Genomic DNA, 17,623 nt, shown 5'->3' with positions numbered 1-17,623 from the left:
ATCTGTTGGTCACTGACCCCCCCCCCCCCCCCCCCCCCCCCAAAAAAAAAACAATACCAGGAAATTACATGGATCAGGAAATCAATTAGTATCTGCTGTGACCACCATTTGCCACATCACCTAATCTTAGAGTTGACCAGGCTGTTGATTGTGGCCTGTGCAATGTTGTCTCACTCCTCTTCAATGGCTGTGCGAAGTTGCCGGATATTGGCGGGAACATGCTGTCATGTGCGTCAATCCAGAGCATCCCAAACATGCTCAATGGGTGACATGTCTGGTGAGTATGCAGGCCATGGAAGAACTGGGACATTTTCAGCTTCCAGGATTTGTGTACAGATCCCTGTGACATGGGGCTGTGCACGATCATGCTGAAACGTGAGGTGATGTCGGTGGATGAATGGCTTGACAATGGGCCTCGGGATCTCGTAACGATATCTCTGTGCATTGAAATTGCCATTGATAAAATGAAATTGTTACACGCGGTTACACATTGTGTGCGGTTGTGAAGCTGGCTGGACGTACTGCCACATTCTGTAAAACGACATTGGAGGCAGCTTATGGTAAAGAAATGAATGTTTACCTTCTCTGGCGATCGCGGTGGTGGGCATTCCTGCAGTCAGCATGCAAATTGCACGCTCCCTCAACTTTTCTGTGTGACAACTGCACATTTGAGTGGTCTTTTGTCACCAGCACAAGGTGCACCTGTGTAATGATCATGCTGTTTAATCAGCTTCTTGATATACCACCCCGTTCAGGTGGTTGGATTATCTTGGCGAAGGAGAAATGAATTTCTGCACAACATTTGAAAAATAAGCTTGTTTTTGAGTATGGAACATTTCTGTGATTTTATTTCAGCTCATGAAACATGGGACCAACACTTTACATGTTGCGTTTATATTGAACCTTTTCAATGTATTGTACTACAGTGCTTTTCAACGTCCATGGACGTTTGTTGTCGGTCAATTCTCAGTGGGTGAGGCTGCTGGTTACAGGAAATGGAGGTGTGTCGAGCTGGGAGAGGTGACATTAGCTGGATAGTGAGAGATGGAGGGGTTGTCCAGATTCTGACTAACACTTTTTAGTTTGACCAGCAGACAACAGAAAGACACAAAACAATTATGAGCTGAACATAACAGTATGTCAGTGGAAGGGAGGACAGTAGCAGGTGACCCAACTGGTGTGTGATTGTGACAACTAATAATAACTCTTTGTAGATTGTTCAGTTGCAGTATTTCCGTTACTGGTTTTTGGGTAATTCCATTACCAATTTGGTAACTGAATTGGGAGTTTTAATCACCTTCAAATTCATTAACAAAATTGAAATCAGTAACTAATTGGTCGGTCAACCATTACTTGTTATTTCTGTAAACTTTTAACCTCTCATGAGAGAGAGGGAAATGAGAAAATATCTTAAAAATGCTAACGGAATTACAAGGCAATCTTAATCTTAAGGAATGTGAACAATTTCTTAAACTAAATATAAGTGTTGATAATAGTTGGTAGGGGTTTCACTTCATAATTATTGTTTTGATGTATTTCTGATAGCCTTTGGCTTTTTCTGGTAGATGTTTTCTGAGACCCCTTTTCCATCTGTTTATCCAGAAATACAAGTCTTTTTACTTAAGCCACATTTTTTTTGGTATGGTTGAAAAATGTATCTACAGTTGAAGTCGGAAGTTTACATACACTTAGGTTGGAGTCATTAACTTGTTTTTCAACCACTCCACAAATGTCTTCTTAACAAACTGTAGTTTTTGCAAGTCGGTTAGGACATCTACGTTGTGCATGACACAAGTAATTTTTCCATAATTGTTCACAATTCCAGTGGGTCAGAAGTTGACTGCCTTTAAACAGCTTGGAAAATTCCAGAAAATGATGGCATGGCTTAAGAAGCATCTGATAGGCTAATTGACATCATTTGAGTCAATTGGAGGTGTACCTGTGGATGTATTTCAAGGCCTACCTTCACACTCAATGCCTCTTTGCTTGACATGAGAAAATCTAAAGAAATCAGCCAAGACCGCAGAAGAAAAATTGTAGACCTCCACAAGTTTGGTTCATCCTTGGGAGCAATTTCCAAACGCCTGAAGGTACCTCGTTCATCTGTACAAACAATAGTATGCAAGTATAAACACCATGGGACCACGCAGCCGTCATACCACTCAGGAAGGAGACGCGTTCTGTCTCCTAGAGATGAATGTACTTTGGTGTGAAAAGTGCAAATCAATCCCAGAACAACAGCAAAGGACGTTGTGATGATGCTGCAGGAAACGGGTACAAAGTATCTATATCCACAGTAAAAGGAGTCTTATATCGACATAACCTGAAAGGCTGCTCAGCAAGGAAGAAGCCACTGCTGCAAAACCACCATTAAAAAATCCAGAATACGGTTTGCAACTGCACATGGGACAAAGATCATACTTTTTGGAGAAATGTCCTCTGGTCTGATGAAACAACAATATAACTGTTTGGCCATAGTGACCATAACAATGGAGGAAAAAAGGGGAGGCTTGCAAGCCAAAGAACATCATCCCAACCGTGAAGCACCAGGGGTGGCAGCATCATGTTGTGGGGGTGCTTTGCTGCAGGAGGGACTGGTGCACTTCACAAAATAGATGGCATATCTATAGGGAGGAAAATTATGTGGATATATTGAAGCAACATCTCAGGAAGTTAAAGCTTGGTCTCAAATGTGTCTTCCAAATGGACAATGACCCCAAGCATACTTCCAAAGTTGTGGCAAAATGGCTTAAGGACAACAAAGTCTAGGTATTGGAGTGGCCATCACAAAGCCCTAACCTCAATCCTATAGAGAATTTGTGGGCAGAACTGAAAGCATGTGCGAGTAAGGAGGCCTACAAACCTGAATCCGTTACACCAGCTCTGTCAGGAGGAATGGGCCAAAATTCACCCAACTTATTGTGGGAAGCTTGTGGAATGCTACCCAACACGCTTGACCCAAGTTAAACAATTTAAATACCTTGCTACCAAATACTAATTGAGTGTGAGAACTTCTGACCCACTGGGAATGGGATGAAAGAAACAAAAGCTGAAATAAATCATTCTCTCTACTATTATTCTGACATTTCACATTCTTAAAATAAAGTGGGTATCCGAACTGACCTAAACTGGGATTATTACTCTGAATAAATGTCAGGATTTGTGAAACTGAGTTTAAATGTATTTGGCTAAGGTGTATGTAAACTTCCGACTTCATGTATGCCTTCATTTCCCCAAAAGATGTAGTTTTTTTTAGCATTCATTTGACACCCAATTTGATATGCCCTTATTAACTTAACGTGTTGGTGCTCGTGGGTCCTTTTCGATGAAAATGCCCTTGAGTGCCTTTCTCAATGGCAGATCGACAGATTTTTGAACTAGCAGCCTTTCAGTTACGAGTCCAACGCTGTAACCGCTATGCTACTTCTCCCCAAAATATGGGATTTCTCCTGGTTATTCTGGAAGTATTGAATAAAGTTTGGAAAGCACTGCAATGATGTCTGGTCAACTCTTCATTCCAAATCTGTGGCCCAAATTACAGCTCCGCATCTCCCATTCTCCCCTCTCTCTGTCTTCTTTCTCTGTCTTGTCTCTCTCTCTCTCTGTCTCTTTCTCCAGGGTCAGATCACACTCATGGACGCTCCAGTGTTCAAAGCCATCCAGCCTGAGGTGCGTTACAGTACAGGACCGTCTGTTTTTTTCCACCCCTGCTTCTCCTCTTACACACTTCACACACACACACACACACACGGAGTATATGTTTTACTATCCTTTTGGGGAACTGTTTTCCCTAAACCTAATCCTAACCTTACCCCTAAACTTAAATAGCCTTTGTCCACGTGAGGACGTGCACAATGTTTAACTATCCTTGCGGGGACTTCTGGGGATTTCCAGTACCCATGAGGATAGTAATACATGCCCGCACACACACACACCAACTCTCTCACCCTTAAATGGCCTCTGTGAAAGCCAGTGTATGCGCTTCCTCTCTGTAGCCTTGTTAAGAGAGTTGACAGGCCTCAGGGCTAACAAGTGTTTAGGTTTGGCCACAGCCGACCGGTTGAAGCAGCAACCACACCACCGCCACTCTGGCCAGATGCAACTAGGAATCACTCTTGGTTCTGATTGGTTAGCAGTGTAGGCCTCATTCCACCTATGCTCAAGCTACATTTGGCCCGTGTTTAAGTTAGAAATTGAAGTAAGGATTTATTTTAATCCTTAAGAGGATACCTCTTCGGGATTGGTGTCCCGTCCATGGGACGGTTGAGCTAATGTAGGCTAATGCGATTAGCATGAGGTTGTAAGTAACAAGAACATTTCTCAAGACATAGACATATCTGATATGGGCAAAAAGCTTAAATTCTTGTTAGTCTAACTGCACTGTCCAATTAACAGTAGCTATTAGTGAAATAATACCATGCTATTGTTTGTGGAGAGTGCACAATTTTGAACATGAAAAGTTATTAATAAACAAATTAGGCACATTTGGGCAGTCTTGATACAGCATTTTGAACAGAAATGCAATGTTTCATTGGATCAGGCTAACACTTTGCACATGCACTGCTGCCATCTAGTGGCAAATCTAAATTGCAACTGGCCTGGAATAATACATTATGGCCTTTCTCTTGCATTTCAAAAATGATGGTACAGACAAAAATACAAAATAACGTTAGATTATTTTTCTTTTACCAGATCTATTGTGTTATTCTCCTACATTACTTTCACATTTCCACAAACTTCAGTGTTTCCTTTCAAGTGGTACCAATAATATGGTACCATCCTTGCAGATCCTTATGAAGAGGTTTTAAATCTGAAAGAATTGAACATGGTTGTTTAGCAATGATCAACAACCAGTTTGACAGACCTTGAAGAATTTTTTTAAAGAATAATGGGCAAATATTGTACAGTCCAGTGTGCAAAGCTCTTAGACTTACCCATAATGCCTCGAAGCTGTAACCACTGCCAAATGTGATTCAAACATGTATTGACTCGGGTGTGAGTACTTATGTAAATGTATATTTTCAATACATTCGCAAACATTTCATTTTGTCATTATGGGGTATTGTGTGTCGATGGGTTAGTGAAAAACAAATCTAATTTTGAATGTGTGGAATAAGTCAAGGGGTATGACTAGTTTCTGAAGGCACTGTACATTTACTGTTCTTTTTGACAAATCTGTTAACGAAATCTGACAATACTTTGGATACATTCAGTAACACGAGAAGAATATTCCTGGAAAATGTGGAGTAGGTGCAACATAAGCCAACTAATTGGCTAGTTCGATTGAGAGGGAAACCAGTTAGTCCTAAGTGGCCACAAGAATGCACTGTTCCTAAGTCATTTCAATGCACTTTTATGACTCAAAGAGGAGTCTTCCACTTTAAGGTGCTTTGTGGAGCTTTCCAAGCTGTGCTGTTGCGGAACTAGAGCAAGCGCACTTGTAGTTTTTTTGTTTGGAACACTACACTATCCCCACCCTCACACAACCACTGTAGTTTGCGCAATCCAAAAAATTGTAAATTATCCATTGCAATCTGGGTCAGGTGGGCATAATTGGAAATCCTATTCCATTGCCAACATGACTAGCTAACTTATAAAATACAACATTAGTGTAAGACGTTCACAATGCAATTCAGGGAAACCGATCGTAGTTTTGGTGCACATAGAAATGCGTCATGTGTGCATTCAGGTGTGTGTGGCGTGCTACATTTTCTTCACAATAGACAAACCGGCTCTTTCTGTTCAGAACAACCCAGGGTATCAGGCCATGTCATCTTGTAACTGTACATCAAGCATAGTGATCATAAACATTGATTGTACAGATATGGAAATGTTAAGTGCACATTTGGACTCACAGGTGTTTGGCTAGCTTATATGACATCAAAGCGGTATTTATTATAATCCTCAATCTCATCTTTCAAAATACATGGAGTACTCTTAATTTACAGAATTTCCCTTACTCAGGCAACCAAAAATGTGCTAAAGTTGCCCAATTAGTGTGAGGGATTGGGGCAACTTGTCACGCGAGGTGCTCAAGTTCAGTTCGGCTGTCAGTCAAATCCCATAAAGCACTGAAGCGCAAAGCCAGAGCTCTGTCATGTATAGCATTTTACTGTACTGGCGCTGCGTTCCAATTTAGGCATTTGTTAGTGCCCAAATCTGCAATTTTCAACCCATACACGAGGAAAAGGTTAAGAATATGATCATGATTAAGATTGGTGGTCAAAATGGATTTGTTGCTAGCCTGTATGTTGGGACATTTCTGGCTGCCTTAGCCCTCCTTTGAATCACCTTCCAATGAAAGGCAGTTTTACTGTTGTCTCTGTTGGGGCCATTCCACAGCTCTGCTACCGAAGGATTTATAGAGACTAACATGCCCTTGTTTTCTGTTCTGCTTGACTGCACACAGACTGACTGACTGAGCTTTATAAGGCATTTGATGATCTCTCCTCACATTGAAACCCAATGTAGTGCTCTGGGCCCTTCGCTTTTATGAGTGCTGGAGAGGGAGATGGAAGGAGGGGAGAACAGTAGGGGGGGGGGGGGGAAGAGAAAGGATGGAGGGAGAGCAGAAGTGACATTTAAATAATGTCGTTGGGGGGGCAGGGAAGAGGGCGACAGTAGAGGTAAGTGGGATGGATGGAAAGGAAAGAGCAGAGTGACCCTGTGTGTGTTGGCACAGACCGAGGCTCTTACTGCTCTGTTTCTCTCTGATTGTGTGTGAAATAGCTCCGTAATACAGGGGCATTGCTGAGCTGACATCAGCTGCAATTTCTACTCCTGTCACTCCTTCTACTCACATCTAGAATGGGGGAAAACATGTGTGTCTGTGTGTCCTGTTATATCACTCAGTGGTTTATCTGAATGTATGAATATGAAAATGGTGAATGGGATGTAGTTTGTCTGTCACATTAAAATACTGAGTTTATCTTTTAGTGTTCTTTAAATTATGTCCTGTTATGATACTGAAATGTATTGTCCTTCTGCTACCACTCTGGAAACAAGCCACGACTAGAGCCTGATCTCTGACTGTCTCTCACAGCGGCCAAATCCTTACTGGAGATGTCTAACTCATTTTTGGGGGAACTCTCATTGACGGCAGTACAAATAAGTCAGTTACGCAAGTTTGTGTTGAAAATCTCATCGAAGAATTTTAATGGTACATGACATGGCACGTTTTATGTAGCAATGAAAGTAGGGCTGTGACGATACCAGTATCAATTTTTTTCCTTGTCAACAATGAAACCCCCAAACTCTTTGGTCCTTGTAAAAACCTAGCGTATGTGAAGTATTGTGTGCTATAGCTTGGAAAATAAATAAAGGTGACTCTGACATGTTTGTTTCCAACATTAGGGCTGTTTTCTGAAAAAAGTTAAATCAGCGTCGTGTTTTGTTTCCTTGCCGCAATACTAACGAGTCTCGCAATACTGGTATCGTCCCGGCCCTAAATGAAAGCTGATACTACTAATATTAATAACGTTGTCCAAACTAAGACTTGGCACAATACATGGAAGTCTGTTTTCCATGAAGTGATGCCTTGAAAGTCTTATCCAGACCAGTGATGCACTAGTTTAACCGTTTAACCGTGGATCACTTATCATCTTTAGTCTGTCTCAACTGTACCTTTTTTCTCACAACACCAGACCCTCTAAGACATTAATGTTGACGTCTTGCATGAACTCAGCAAATAAAGTAACGTCCGCTCATTGTCAACTGTGTTTATTTTCAGCAAACTTAAACATGTTAAGTATTTGTATGAACATAAGATTCAACAACTGAGACATAAACTGAACAAGTTCCACAGACATGTGACTAACAGAAATGGAATAATGTGTAACTGAAAAAATGGGGAGTCAAAAGTAAGTCAGTATCTGGTGTGGCCACCAGCTGCATTAAGTACTGCAGTGCATCTCCTCATTGACAGCACCAGATTTGCCAGTTCTTGCTGTGAGATGTTACCCCACACTTCCACCAAGGCACCTGCAAGTTCCCAGACTTTTCTGGGAGGGAATGGCCCTAGCCCTCACCCTCCGATCCAACAGGTCCCAGACGTGCTCAATGGGATTGAGATCTGGGTTTTTCGCTGGCCATGGCAGAACACCGACATTCCTGTCTTGCAGATAATCTCCCACAGAACGAGCAGTAAGGCTGATTGCATTGTCATGCTAGAGGGTCATGTCAGGATGAGCTTGCGGGAAGGGTACCACATGAGGGAGGAGGATGTCTTCCCTATAACGCACAGCGTTGAGATTGCCTGCAATGACAACAAGCTTAGTCCGAAGATGCTGTGACACACCACCCCAGACCATGACGTACCCTCCACCTCCAAATCGATCCCGCTCCAGAGTACAGGCCTCGGTGTAACGCTCATTCCTTTGACGATAAACGCAAATCCGACCATCACCCCTGGTGAGACAACCACGACTCATCAGTTAAGAGCACTTTTTGCCAGTCCTGTCTTGTCCAGCGACGGTGGGTGTGTGCCCATAGGCGACGTTGTTGCCTGTGACGTCTGATGAGGACCTGCCTTACAACAGGCCTACAAGCCCTCAGTCCAGCCTCTCTCAGCCTATTGCTGACAGTCTGAGCACTGATGGAGGGATTGTGCGTTCCTGGTGTAACTTGGGCAGTTGTTGTTGCCATCCTGTACCTGTCATGCAGGTGTGATGTTTGTATGTACTGATCCTGTGCAGGTGTTGTTACACCGTGGTCTGCCACTGCGAGGATGATCAGCTGTCCGTCCTGTCTCCCTGTAGTGCTGTCTTAGGCTTCTCACAGTACGGACATTGCAATTTATTGCCCTTGCCACATCTGCAGTCCTCATGCCTCCTTGCAGCATGCCTAAGGCACGTTCACGCAGATGAGCAGGGACCCTGGGTATCTTTCTTTTGGTGTTTTTCAGAGTCCATAGAAAGGCCTCTAGTGTCCTAAGTTTTCTAAACTGTGATCTTAATTTCCTATCATCTGTAAGCTGTTAGTGTCTTAATGACTGTTCCACTGGTGCACATCCATTAATTGTTTATGGTTCATTGAACAAGCATGGGTAACAGTGTTTAAACCCTTTACAATGAGGCTCTGTGAAGTTATTTGGATTTTTACGAATTATCTTTGAAAGACCGGGCCCTGAAAAAGGGATGTTTTAGTTTTTTGCTATGTTTTATAATTAGTAATGAACAAATAAGTAACTTTTTCCTACCAATATTTTAAGCTGTCTTTGTCATTGGTTACGCTGTAATAATGCTTTTATAACAAGGTTCATGAATGCTATGACCCTCATTGGGAAAGCAGGCAGCAGAGCTATCTAGCCGTTAGTTTGACTATTGCGTCATGGAAAAAATTTAATCTGCTGGACTGTAAGTAGAAGGCAGCAGTATATCTGTATCAGCAGTCTGGTATGTTTAATCTCATGTTATGGCGTAATATTCTCACTGGGCCGTCTAACTTCTTAACTGTAAATAGCTCTGTATAATGAGATATGACCCGAGGCTTTATATTGGTATCGCTGTTTTTAGAATATACTTCTAATCAGCATAAAACACATTGTAACTGTGTGTGTGAGTGCATGTTGGTTGCATTGAAGAGCAGACCACTTGGGATCGGCCTTCTCATAGCAGAGTGATTAAATCCAACATTATTGCTTTTATTCCAGGACACTGGCCCGTTAACAAGAATGTTTTTTCCAAAACTGCCGTGTCTGCCTTTGTGGGATTACAGCAGACATGACTATTATGGTTGTGATGCAATATGCATGAACATGTGGATGGAGGTGAGCCTGAAATGAAGGCTTCTCCCTAGAGGCAGCAAGAGAGGTGGAGATAGATGGTGCTACTCACAGCCATTATAGTGCTACTCACAACCAAGCCACAGAGAGAAGAATGTAATGGACTGTTTTATCTGTAGTACTGTGAGTGTCTTCTCTTAGATGGCCATGTCTACCTGTCCAGTAGAACAGGGAATCATCCTCCATCTATTCATCATGTGTCCTGCTCTGAATGATTCACCTCACGGTGTTCTCCCAGGTATCAGTGGTAGCTGGTAGGCCATAGGAGGAAGAAGAAGAAAATTACAGTGACATCCAGGACTGTCTCCCTCAACAGCTGCTGGAGCTGTTTTCTGGGAAATGGAAAAATGTTACAAAAAAGACTGGTTCATAGAGAGGGAGGAAAGGGGAGAGGGATGGAGGGAAAGAAAAGTTGTTGAGCTGCTGAAAACATGTAACTGAAGCAATGTCTAGTTTACAAGTGTTAAATTCAAAGTTAGTTCTAGCAGAGGCCTGTGTTTTTTGTTTTGCTTAGAGGAGTGTGACATGGGTCTGACTGGATCCTGTCTGGAGAACGGGCAATGATACAGAGGGGAGAGGATACTCCGGTAGAGGCCGCAGACAGACCCCTGGCTCAGGAGATGGGTGGTGCCCCACTAGACCCCGTCACCTGCAGATATCACCTCATCCTGTATCTCTGTCCTCTCTCTCTCCCCCACCCCTCCATTTCTCTGTAGCTCCGTCTCGCTCCATATGCTCAGTGATGGCTGTCTGTTCTGGGGCTGAAACATGAACAGAACATGAGAGGAAAAGTCATGTTTTTACCCTGTGGTTACATAAACAGCATTAGAAGTAAATTATGTTTTGTCAGGAAGAGATTGTTTTGGCTTGTAGGGAAGCGGCATCACTGACATTTTAATACGTACCACTGAGATGTATGCCACTTCTCTTAAAGTCTGTACCCACCACACACAGACACTCACTGGAAATGTAATACACACTCAACTTCTAGTTTAAACATGGCACACACACAGGCAGTGTGTTGCTTTTAAAAACAGAGATTATCTGAGTACAGCATTTCAGCTTACTGTGTGTTTATTTGTGTCCACTCACTTCCTCTTCTACCATTTTATGAGCCATGACATTACCTGTATGGAAAAGTGAACAGGGCCTGGTTTCCCTCTAGCGATGGAACTTTCCTTCAATATAATTGAAATAGGTCTATAGCCTGTTGTTTAAAAACTGAGTGTACAAAACATTAAAATCACATTTGATTTGTCACTTACATGGTTAGCAGATGTTAGTACGAGTGTAGCGAAATGCTTGTGCTTCTAGTTCCGACAATGCAGTAATAACCAACGAGTAATCTAACCTAACAATTCCACAACTACTACCTTATACACAAGTGTAAAGGGATACAGAATATGTACATAAAGATATATGAATGAGTGATGGTACAGAGCGGCATAGGCAAGATGCAGTAAATGGTATCGAGTACAGTATATACATATGAGATGAGTAATGTAGGGTATGTAAACAATGTGGCATTGTTTAAAGTGGCTAGTGATACATTTTTTTACATCAATTTCCATTATTAAAGTGAGCTGGAGTTAAGTCAATATGTTGGCAGCAGCCACTCAATGTTAGTGGTGGCTGTTTAACAGTCTTATGGCCTTTGAGATAGAAGCTGTTTTTCAGTCTCTCGATCCCTGCTTTGATGCACCTGTACTGACCTCGCCTTCTGGATGATAGCGGGGTGAACAGGCAGTGGCTCTGGTGGTTGTTGTCCTTGATGATCTTTATGGCATTCCTGTGACATTGGTTGGTGTAGGTGTCCTGGAGGGCAGGTAGTTTGCCCCCGGTGATTCGTTGTGCAGACCTCACTACCCTCTGGAGAGCCTTACGGTTGTGGGCGCAGCAGTTGCCATACCAGGCGGTGATACAGCCCGACAGGATGCTCTTGATTGTGCATCTGTAGAAGTTTGAGTGCTTTTGGTGACGAGCTGAATTTCTTCAGCCTCCTGAGGTTGAAGAGGCGCTGCTGCGCCTTCTTCACACCGCTGTCTCTGTGGGTGGACCAATTCAGTTTGTCTGTGATGTGTACGCAGAGGAACTTAAAACCATCTTACTACCCTCTCCACTACTCTCCCTCTGCTGTTTCCTGAAGTCCACAATCATCTCCTTTTTTGTTGACGTTGAGTGTGAGTTTACTTTCCTGACACCACACTCCGAGGGCCCTCACCTCCTCCATGTAGGCTGTCTCGTCGTTGTTGGTAATCAAGCCTACCACTGTAGTGTCGTCCGCAAACTTGATGATTGAGTTGGAGGCGTGCATGGCCACGCAGTCGTGGGTGAACAGGGAGTACAGGAGAGGGCTCAGAATGCACCCCTGTGGGGCCCCAGTGTTGAGGATCAGCGGGGTGGAGATGTTGTTACCTACCCTCACCATCCGGGGGCGGCCCGTCAGGAAGTCCAGTACCCAGTTGCACAGGGTGGGGTCGAGACCCAGGGTCTCGAGCTTGATGACGAGTTTGGAGGGTACTATGGTGTTAAATGCTGAGCTGTAGTCGATGAACAGCATTCTCACATAGGTATTCCTCTTGTCCAGATGGGTTAGGGCAGTGTGGTTGCGATTGAGTCTTCTGTGGACCTATTGGAGTGGGTCTAGGGTGTCAGGTAGGGTGGAGTAGTCTCTCTCTCAGCACTTCATGATGACGGAAGTGAGTGCTACGGGGCGGTAGTCGTTTAGCTCCGTTACTTAGCTTTCTTGGGATTGATTGAATATGTCCGGAAACACACCAGCCAGCTGGTCTGCGCATTTTCTGAGTACGCGGCTGGGGATACCGTCTGGGCCTGCAGCCTTACGAGGGTTAACACGTTTAAATGTTTTACTCACGTCGGCTGCAGTGAAGGAGAGTCCGCAGGTTTTTGTAGCGGGCCGTGTCAGTGGCGCACTGTACTGTCCTCAGAGCGAGCAAAGAAGTTATTTAGTCTGTCTGGGAGCAAGACTTCCTGGTCTGCGACGGGGCTGGTTTTCTTTTTGTAATCCGTGATTGACTGTAGACCCTGCCACATACCTCTTGTGTCTAAGAGAACAGCTTGCTGCACCGACTCCAATAGCGTCTCTCCAGTGAGCCATGTTTCCGTGAAGCAAAGAACGTTAGTCTCTGTCTCTCTGGAAGGCAACCCTTGCTCGGATTTCATCAACCTTGTTGTCAAGAGACTGGACATTGAGCACCACTCCCTACCATACTACTTGCCAATGTGCCCGTCTCCGGAGCCTGACTAGAAGACCGCTTCGTTTGTCCCTTTTACTTCGACGTTGTTTAGGTTCGCTGGCTGGGATCCGATCCATTGTCCTGGATGGCAAAACACAGGATCCGCTTCGGGAAAGTCATATTCCTGGTTGTAATGATGGTGAGTTGACATTGCTCTTAGTTCCTCCCGACTGTATGTAATGAAACCTAAGATTACCTGGGGTACCAATGTAAGAATTAACACGTAAAAAAACGAAATACTGCATAGTTTCCTAGGAACGCGAAGCGAGGCGGCCATCTCTGTCGGCGCAGGAACATCCTTTCCATGACGTAGGCTGACCAGGTGAAAGCTATGATCCCTTACTGGTAACACTTGTTAAATCCACTTAATCAGTGTAGATGAAGGGGAGTAGACCGGTTAAAGAAGGATTGAGACATGCATTGTGTATGTATGCCATTCAGAGGGTGAATGGGCAAAACAAAATATTCAAGTGCCTTTTGAATGGGGTACAGTTGTAAGCTGTGGTGTAAAAATACTTGAAAGTACTACTTAAGTCGTTTTTGGGGTATCTGTACTTTAAATTACTATTTATATTTTTAACAACTTTTACTCCAGTACTTTCCGAAAGAAATATACTTTTTACACCATACATTGTACCAGTTACATCTTGAATGCTTAGCAGGACAGGAAAATTGTCTAATTTACTCACTTCTCAAGAGAGCATCTGTGGTCATCTGATGCGGTGGACTCACTAAACATAAATACTGGCGTGTCCCTGTTGGCGTGTCCCTGGCTATCAGTTAAAAAGCATCTAACGACACCCTTAATTGTTCTACGAGTGGTGTGGAGCAGCCGTTACATTACAAGCGTTTTCAAGTGCAACATTAACGATGGTTTGATTAACGATGGTGATTTAACAATGCTCCTACAAAGGATATAGCGATGAACTTAGCCTGAAGATGCTTTTGGGAAACCGGCCCAGGACAGTAGTAAAACATACACTAAAGGCATTATGGACGCAGTGTCTCTGGGAAACTCATCTCCTACACATCACATAAAACTAGGTATGTAGGGATGCATACATATTCACAGGATATGAGCTAACCACCATAAGACTAGCCAATATGGGGCTGGAATGTAGGGCTTCTCAGCTGTAGCTAATCCCCCCCCCCCCCCCCCTCACTCTCTCTAACCCCCTCATCCCACTCTTCTCAGCTGTATCTAATGCCCCCCCCCCCTCACTCTATCCCTCATCCCACTCTTCTCAGCTGTAGCTAATGCCCCCCCTCACTCTCTCTAACCCCCTCTCTCTCCCTCATCCGTAGCTAATGCCCCCCCTCTCTCTCCCTCATCCCACTCTTCTCAGCTGTAGCTGATGCTCTTTAGGTCCACAGGGTGTGTGGCGCTCCAGGTTTTTACTGTGTTGACTGAAACAAGGCCCAGAGCAGAGAAGTGGCGGTGGTATCTCACATGAGCTCAGCTCTGTTAGTGGTTTGGCAATAATTAATTTCGCTGTGTGTACTTGAAAATGCATGCTGTGGACTCATCTGTGTGTTAGCCAGAGCTGTGTACTTTACTGTATGTCTGATGTAGCGATGGAAAGCTTTGAGGTGAGGGTAGGGCTGGGACCAACCAACTGCCAAGGCAACCAGTGCCTTTCAAGTAATGATTCAGAATTTGTTGTAAAAAGCTATTTTTCTGCTTTACTCTCAGTCATTGGCACCAATTCAACAATGTTATGGCACAGACATGACCACGTGACAATTGTAAGTAACGCAACAGCTATGTTGTAGGTTAATATCATTGATTGATTCTGGCTGATTGATTCTGGTACTTGATCTCTAGGCCATGACGATGTGGAAACTAGCGAAACCCATCTAAGAAGGTTTTTACAGAGTAGATCTTAGTCGCACAATTTTACGTCTAACTATATTTGGTGCAGTATTTCTCAATGAAAAAAATTGCATTAAAACGAGTAATCTCGTCATTACTGAAGAATCCTTGATGTTCAGTGGCGAGCCTGGGGCCTGGGCCTTCAGTGAGGTCCTACACAGTCCCACCCGAATTAATCCACCTCTTATTACCATCATTATGATACCATGGCTCTGGACACTGTACATTTAGACAGAAACGCAGTATAACTATGCGTTGCGTCGCACCCAAAGCAGTTTCACCGTGATGATAGACACATAAATAAAAGAAAGAAAACAAATCATTTGCAACAGGCTATTTGCCATTTTATTTTGTTAATATATAGGCTATTTAATATTAACGAAATAAAATGCGAAACATACATACAAAGCATTTGATTTTTTATTAAATGTGTATGCCTACTCACCAAAGACTGATTATTTGAACACAAAATCCATCCTCCTTTCTTTCCTCAAGAAGACTTCAATGACTCAGTCAGTTGTACAGTCGATCTGTGCGTTTTAGTTCCACCAATAAGTCATTTTCTATCGTCATGGAGGCTAATGCTGAAAGCCGAGTCTGTCCAGTAGCATTTCTGGAATACGTTTTGATTCCCTTTAAGGTTGAGAATGACTGCTCGACAGAAGCCGTGGACACAGGGATAGTCACTGTCACACATGCCAATGTGTAAAGTTGCCCCATGTTCTCATTCAGATTTTTCTGCTTAAGGAGATCAGAGGAACATTCCCTTCAAAATCAGTCATAGCATACATTACAGTCAGTTCTGTTTTTAGCTTGTATAGGTCGAACAGTGTTCCGTGACTCTCTGTTATGCTGGAGAAGGCTGTTTGCGTGATTTTCTTTTTCTTCCGGTAGGTCTGAAAGTGCTGGGGGTCCAGGAGGGAGAGAAACATTAATTTTTCGTGGTCTTGAAATCTGTTTCGTATCTGGCAAAGAATGTTGTCCAGAATATTGCTGTGGAGTTGTTGGTAGTATGTGCGAGGGTCTCCTTGTGCTGGGCCTCTGCGTGCGCTGGGTGAACTTGAGATGCGTGCTGTGTCATCGTAGATTTGACTGAACCCGCGCCTCTCTCGCTCAATTGTAATAATAGGCATTCCCAGCAGTGCAGTTTGCAGTGCTTCTCGGAGCCTGTGAGCCATTGATGGCGCTCGTAGTTGGAACTTTGAAAGTGGCGAACGAACCCCTTTCCCGCCTGTGACAGGCTTTGTAGTGTCGGCGTCGGGCGACCTCTCCTTACAGGGAGGAGGAGATCCTTTTCTTGAAAAGTTTGTCTTGAGAATGGCGTTATAATTATATCCTCGACCAAATCGATGTCTTCTCCTCCTTCTGCCATTGTGGGTTGAAAAAACAGCTTAGTAGTACGCAAATTCATTTGTTTATCAAATTCAGTTTCCTAGTTCTGAGGTTCTGCATAGACCTGCCCATATAGGACCTGCCTCTCAATATTGGTAATCCAATCAAAAGACGAGCACGCACTACGCCTGCTAGCTGGCTCCTGTGTAACATTGGAGCCAGCCAGCAGGCATACAATAGTCAACTCGAAAGCTGATTGGTTGACACTAAATTTTAATTTCCATTCACTTTAAGCTACAAGCGCCCGCACTGTTAATTCTGAAGGCCTGAGGGCAGATTTTAGACCCCTGGCAACACATGATGGCTGAATATGATTGGATAAAAGATCTAACATAAAGACCAGCCCTCCAAATCTCAACCTGGGCCTGGAAGCAGTGCAACCAAGAGGTAAGATATGAAATGAAGAGTATAACTCTTACTCTGGGGAATAATTTAATACATATTTGTGGGAAACTATATATTCAAAAATATATATATTGTGATGTTTAGGCCAGCAGAGAAGGCCTTGCTGGCCCTGACGGCTCACCACTGCTGATGTTGAACAATCACAGACGAAAGGGTGTAGACTTGTTCGGGCAGACAAAAAGGTTGTCTGCCCGAACAACCGGAAAAAAACCTCAACGAAGTCCAAAACGAATAAAAACATCACAATGTCATCATATATGCACCAACTCATCCGAACTCTTTTGGCTGGGAGGCATGCAGATGCCTTTAGTCAGTCTCCCAATGGCATATCCCAAAAGGGAGCCTTTATTAGGAGATGGGGAAGGAGAACACTGGAGGCGTGAATAACAAGAGCGGGATAGAGGGGTTGAGAGACAGGTAGAGGTGAGCGCATGTTTAAAGAGGAGTGTAGGTTAACTGAATGAGTCGTAAGCGACTTAACTACTGGGCTCACACACACACGGTTCTCTCTTAGTGGTGTGGAGTCTGTCAGGGCAGCAGTGTAACAGTTTACTGAGGCCTGCTGAAAGCTGCTGTCAGGAGGCTCTGGACTCCTCACCACCTCGCTCTCTCTCTCCACTCCGACCCGCCAACTTCTACTTGTTCCCCTTCAAACACACATAGGGACATTGCGTATGTTTCTTTGTGACGGCTCACTGGCCTGGGGAGGCGTGGTGGAGGAGGTTGCCTCCAGACAGCCAGTTTTAGAGGAGGTCATCAGGAGAGTAGTTCAGCTGATTAGTAGAGATTACACCACATTTTCCTACTCTTCAATCAATTTGTCCCTGATAATATCCCTGGACCCTGATCCAGTCTGCTGTGCCCAGAGAAGTCTCTCTTCCCCTGCTGTCTGTGTGTGTGGTCTCGGCCCTCAGG

At 43.8% G+C, this 17,623-nt stretch overlaps 1 protein-coding gene across 4 annotated transcripts in view; it reads left to right on the top strand.

Moving 5' to 3' along the window:
* Nucleotides 1–17,623, top strand: part of ralgps2 (Ral GEF with PH domain and SH3 binding motif 2) — a 146,409-nt gene that overhangs the window by 43,109 nt on the left and 85,677 nt on the right. For all 4 annotated transcript variants that reach the window (XM_031785928.1, XM_031785929.1, XM_020499236.2 and 1 more), the window contains exon 4: nucleotides 3,619–3,669. In XM_031785928.1, the coding sequence (XP_031641788.1) occupies nucleotides 3,619–3,669 (51 nt within the window). The remainder of the gene's footprint in view (nucleotides 1–3,618; nucleotides 3,670–17,623) is intronic.

This window comes from Oncorhynchus kisutch, linkage group LG13 (genome assembly GCF_002021735.2).
Source record: "Oncorhynchus kisutch isolate 150728-3 linkage group LG13, Okis_V2, whole genome shotgun sequence".
Taxonomy (NCBI): domain Eukaryota; kingdom Metazoa; phylum Chordata; class Actinopteri; order Salmoniformes; family Salmonidae; genus Oncorhynchus; species Oncorhynchus kisutch.
Note: the sequence above shows the minus strand (reverse complement) of the source record. Positions and strands in the feature narration are given on the sequence as shown.